At 40.6% G+C, this 5,611-nt stretch overlaps 2 protein-coding genes across 2 annotated transcripts in view; both read right to left on the reverse strand.

The window, feature by feature from the left end:
- The window catches only part of DHX35 (DEAH (Asp-Glu-Ala-His) box polypeptide 35), a 38,805-nt gene extending 38,712 nt beyond the window's left edge, over positions 1 to 93 (reverse strand). The window contains exon 1 of the mRNA XM_009994053.1: positions 34 to 93. Coding sequence (XP_009992355.1) covers positions 34 to 93 — 60 coding nt within the window. The remainder of the gene's footprint in view (positions 1 to 33) is intronic.
- Positions 94 to 2,268: 2,175 nt separating this feature from the next.
- Positions 2,269 to 3,911, reverse strand: LOC104385579 (protein FAM83D-like). The gene is made up of 3 exons (XM_009994046.1): positions 3,822 to 3,911; positions 3,100 to 3,224; positions 2,269 to 2,852 (listed from the first exon to the last, which is right to left on the reverse strand). Exons 1-3 carry the CDS (start codon positions 3,858 to 3,860, stop codon positions 2,462 to 2,464), a joined length of 555 nt encoding a protein of 184 aa, XP_009992348.1. The 5' UTR covers positions 3,861 to 3,911; the 3' UTR covers positions 2,269 to 2,461.
- Between the last annotated feature and the right edge of the window lie 1,700 nt (positions 3,912 to 5,611).

Genomic DNA, 5,611 nt, shown 5'->3' on the forward strand with positions numbered 1-5,611 from the left:
GGCGGTGCCACGGTGACCGGGCGGGGCCTGTACTGAGTGCCGAAGCGTTGGGCGTTTTTCACGTTTTAACGGCAAAAAGAGCTCCCGGGTCATAATGCCGAGCGGGAGCGCCGCGCTGTTAAATAAAGCGACGCTGCTAAAGAACCCCAGGGGGTCTAATTCACCAAACCCACCCCCTCGTCTCCAAGGCGGAAGAGAATGAGCGACATCCAGCCCGCCGTGTGGTGCTGCCCGTTACCGACGTGAGGTCTGTGACCCGGGGAGAATTTAGGGCTTAACGGGATTGAACCATGGCCACCAAAAACGCCCTTGTCTCTCATTAAGCTAATTGCTCGGCTTCACATGGGAGAGGCCTCGCATTATGGCCTGCGTGTCACACCAGCAGCTGAAGGACTAGGAGGAAAATAACAGAGCCAGTGGTGCCCTGACAGAGCCACTAAATTATTGCTGAAGCAAATTTAATGTAGACTTTGAGGTAATTAAGTATAGGCTGGAATTAAAAAAAACAAAAAAAAACCAAAAAAAAACACCACCAAAACCCAGCTTCTAGTAAATTCAGGAATATCAAAACTTCATGCCAGTGGAAAAAAATCTAATTGCATATTCATTTTTATCATTCTAATTTTTCAGTAATAACGTGAGGTGTTGGTGTGGCTGTGGTGCGGGACACTCCACTCCACACTCATATTAAGTCTCTAAGTAACCACTGGAAAAAAGGTTATTCTGTTATAATTACAGACATTCTTAAAATTCTAGCTAATACTTGTTACTAGTACAATATACTTTTCAGATGAAGTCCACTCTATCAAAAATAAACACAGCTCTTAGCACAGTGTGTTGTATCCTAATTATATTACCAACTGTAAAGAAAAAGCCCTTCTGGTGGCTCATGGAAAGAGTTGCCTATTAAAGTGATGAGGTGAATAACAAAGTTGAAAACTCACATTTCAGGAAAACATACAGGTATTATTTTGAAAATAAGATTGTACAAACAAAATTTTGCATATACTACAACATTGTAAATTTTTTGTGTGTGTTTATGGAGAATATACTTAAGAATAGAAATACGTATTTCAAGCTTCTTTACATCTGGAGGAAAGTTAAGAAAATGAAATCTATTGATTTACAGATTAGGTGATTCAGAACTGTTACATTTCCATGATTGCAAGTGCAGAAGAAAAGGCACAGCCAAGTTCTATCCTAATCAGTACATGATTGCATTATCCATAAAGGTCGTTTTTATGAGTTCAACATGTCCCATTTAATGTTGTCCCACTGACATTTAGTGGAGTTTTAACCTTCCCCTTTGAAGCCCAGAACCCACAAGACACTGAGACAAGCATATACCTGAGTTTTTGCAGTAACAAGAACAACTTCAGAAATGTTTTACCTTTGCTTTTGCCACAGTTGCTGCAGTTGGACTAACAAACAGGCTGCTGGAACATCAGTGCCTCAATGTGCAATGATTTGGGAGGATAGTTTACTCATTTGGGCTTTTTGTTTTTCTCCAGAAGTGGGTAGATGAGTGAAAAGATTGAGATTGCATGAAAACTTAAGAATAAAATGCTCTATTTCTGACTTCCAGGTTACTGCATGTCTGGTGGAAGTGAGGCTTTTGAGCAGCAGCTTCAGATTTCAGATCTACTGAGCTTTTCTGGTAAGATCAGACAGCAGAAGCAGTTATAAAGAAATCAAGAAGTATACAGAGTAATGCCAGGAGAACAGTCTCATGCAGCTCTACTACAAACATAGTGGGTTCTTAGGAATACTATTCCCTGCACACATTTATTACATGATGTCCAACAATCCAAGTATTCTGGTAATTATAGAGGAAAGGTCACTGGAAATTCAACCATTGCAAGAGCCTTGCTCAACTGCCATGTTAGCTGGTTCTGCCTAGCAACACAGCTTCATGTAGAGAAAGTGAGGACTAGTGACATGGTACTAATCTGCTTGTTTCTAGGTTATGGTTACTCCAGTTCTGTGTAATGAAAAAATGTGTGGAGAGTTTGTGCAAGGCAAGACTATTCTTAGACTACACTTCAGAGCCATGCATGCAGGAGCCCTGCTGTTCATCTTTGGAAGACCTTTAAGCAGTATTATTTTCCATACCTGGATTCCCTAAAAAACCCCAAAACCTAAGCCAACCCATCAGATAAAACATGTAAGAATAGGTGAAAAAATTTAAATCTGTCAGTATATTAGAATTCAATCATGGCTTTCCAAATGTCAAAGGTTTTTCTAAAAAAAAAACCCCACACCTGAGCCTAAGACAAAACCGTAACTGTCTCTTTTGATCTGTGTAATCATGGTCTTCAAATGAAACCACAATTGCAGTATCACTTTCTCTCAGCTGGAGGTTTCCCAGCTGCTCTCACAAGCACACTGTGAGTCAGAACTGAACGTGGACGGCTGGACGTGGCTCCTGAGGTTCTGCTTCTCTCTCTAGTGAACATGCAGTTCATCTCTCCACGATCCAGTGTGGCCTCATCACTAGAGAGCCATTCCTCTTAGTCAGTGGAGGAGAAGTATGCATTACATTATTTGACACGTAGACTGCCTCTCTGGAGGCGTGCAGCCAGCTTCTCTTCCTTTTGAGATTTCCTACAAATGCTCTAAGATACAAAAACTCCATTCGCAGGAAGTTTTCCCTGGACAAGTCTCTGGAAGCCACTGTTATCCTGACCAGTTGGTCCAACATCTCATTCTTCTTGCAGCTGGAGAACTCTTTGAGGTTAATAGGCTTGGACCGTGCGTAAAGAATCCGAAATTCCAGGTCAAAGTGTGCAACTGCAGGGCCTGACAGGATCAAAATGTTGCTGCTGTTCAGCTTCCCATCTGTCCACGTAAAACTAGCAAAGAAAGAATGAGAAAATTCTGACTTAATTGAAAATAAATAGTAAACAAAGTATTAACTAAAAACTATCATTCATCACATTTAGTTAAATCCTTTTTATAATCCAGATGATGAGCAGTGTGCTCTTTTTAGGACAAACATTACAAATAAACTGTGATAAGGAAAGCAGTTTTGCAACATGGCTGTTTTTCCTTTCCATGTAAAGAAATCATATTAAACAACAGAAAGAAATGGGCACTTGCCTGTAGGAGCCTGTTGTCACTCTAATGCCATCAATTAACATGAACTTCTCACGGACTTTTCCAACAATTTTGACACCTGACCTTGTGTAGTATGTCTTCCCAGTGATATTCCGAATTCTCATCAGCTGTGAAAGATGTGGCAAGAGTCACGTGGATTTCACAGTTAAATCTTTGCTCTTTAAGGAGTAGCACAGAACAATAACGATCTCTGACAAACTAACCAAGGTTGGTGCACAGTGGCACAAGGTTCACTCTCTAGGAACCAAATGATATTTTTGTCTTGTTTTAGTAAGTGAAGAGGTGGCAGGAAGGAGCAAACCCATAAACTCATTGTGCAGCATGTGGTTGTAAAAACTCCTATTGCTAGTCTTGGAGGGACCTGAACTCCACAGATTGCTGAGAACCTGCTTCTACTACAGGCTTCAAAGTGTCAGCAAGCCTGAGCAACTCCAGTCATGCTTTAGGAACTGGACATTCCTCCATTTCCTTGAATGCTCAATTAGTGTTTGTGCTTAGAACACACCTGTAACTTTGACAGGTTTGTATGGCAAGAAATGGCTTTTTTATGCAAGAATGGTTAAATCTTCCAAGAAAGAGCCAGAGCTACATAAGCCCCAGTGTAAGCTGTGGCAGCAGGCATGCTAGTTTCTTCTTTTGATAGCTTCAAAATTTCAGTCATAAAAGGATCAAATCACTATCCTTATAAACATGACAAAGCTCACCTTCTCCTGTTCAAGGTCAACCCCCAGATCCTTGCACATTTTCAGAAAGTGGGAAAATGAAGACTGATCCAGCAGGATATATGCTTTAACTTGCCGCTGGCTACAGGCTTCCAAGAGGTCTTTGAAGATATCAGTATCTGTGAAGGAATCCATGACCAGGGCAATCATCTGTAAAAAGTTTCAGAAGACATCATTAGGCTGTTTCCATAGCATTCCAAGGGAGATGGGACATGAGGAATCTGACTTTCAAATTAAATATCCCTCCCCCTTTTTTTTTATTTCCAGGTGGTTGTGGAACAACTGTGGTACAGTCTTCTGTGATACAGTGTGTTCTGTTGTTCACAGGACTGCTAAAACATTTAACAGACATGTAAGAAAGAGATGAGAAAGGGGAAAGAAACCAACCTAACAAAACAACAAACCTCTGATTAGAATAAAGTTCTGTGAAAAGAATGGTATTTTGGTACATGTGATTACCAAGTGCAGTACACTGAAGTACAGGAGGCACAATATACATCACCCATCACCCCTTCACTGTCGTCACTTATGTCCCTGTACAGTTAATTAGGTAGAAACCCTGAATTAGTGGACAGAAATTGTTGTTGAAGATTACTTGCCCAAATTTTATTGTTGCTTGTCGATTTATAGAAGATATCATGTAAGATTTTTATTGCAGCATTGTAGAGCTTTTTTATGTTTCTCTGTTTAAATTTAATTTCAGCATAGAAACCTTCTTTTGAAGCTTTTTACACTGAACCTTCTTTTGCCAAGACATTTTGGTTCAATAGGTGTCAACAATGGAGCCTCAAAGCCTATTGTAGAAAGACACCTTTTATCTATTTAAAAAACAGAGTAAGTGGCAGCAATTATAGCTCCTGCATCTGTCCAGTTGCACATTATTAATCAAAGTTGTAGTAAAAACTTCCCTTTTAATACTGCATAACTTCATGAAAAAAAAAATAATAATCAGAGAAATCTGAGCACTTTCTCACTTCCCCCCAACTCTAGGGCAGTGCCAAGACCTATGAAGGCAGAGGGAGACTTGAAACCTCTTCAAAAAACCTCTCACTAAACAAATATTTTGCATGAGGAAAAGACAGACACTTTGCTGTCCGTCTTCTTGAGCTACATCAGTGACTTCTGGTGCCAGAGGAGCTCCAAACTGATCATGAAAATGTTTGGGGGTGCTGAGAACATCTCCAAAGAACCAGAAGGGTGGCAAAATAAATGTCTTGCTTCAGGTTTCTTCCTTACCCTGAGATATGGCAAAAATAGGGATCTAGTTCTATCTCAGACAAATTTGGACTCTGATTTCTAGGCAAGAGGTTTTTGGGTTTTGTTTTTGTTTTTCCTGAGAACAGTTGTCTTTTCCTCAAAAGCATTGCCTGAAAATAAAGGTGAGCTTACCTCCAAAATGTAACTTTTACAATCTTTCAAACTTTTCTAATATGAAAAAAACCCCAAACCACCAAGCAGTAAAAAAACCCAAACTGGGTGCCTGCTCCTTATGTCTCACCTCTCTAGGTTAAAAATGAGGCTTCTCCCCTACTTACTCAGATTCTCAGTGCTATTTCGAGCCCAAATCTGATTATTCACCTCAGTTCCTTGAGTAAAACCCCCTGGAGAGGCAGTTCCTGCCCTCCTGGGTCCTTTCCAGGGACCAGACCCCCCAAGCTTGACTTGTACTTGATGTGGGAAGAGCTGGTTGGAAGTTTAGAGGAGGCATCTCACACAGGTTGCCAACTCCCCGAGCTTAGCCTGGGCTCGGTTTTCATCATTATGGGAAAAAA

This window comes from Chaetura pelagica, unplaced genomic scaffold (genome assembly GCF_000747805.2).
Source record: "Chaetura pelagica isolate M959 unplaced genomic scaffold, ChaPel_1.0 scaffold143, whole genome shotgun sequence".
Classification (NCBI taxonomy): domain Eukaryota; kingdom Metazoa; phylum Chordata; class Aves; order Apodiformes; family Apodidae; genus Chaetura; species Chaetura pelagica.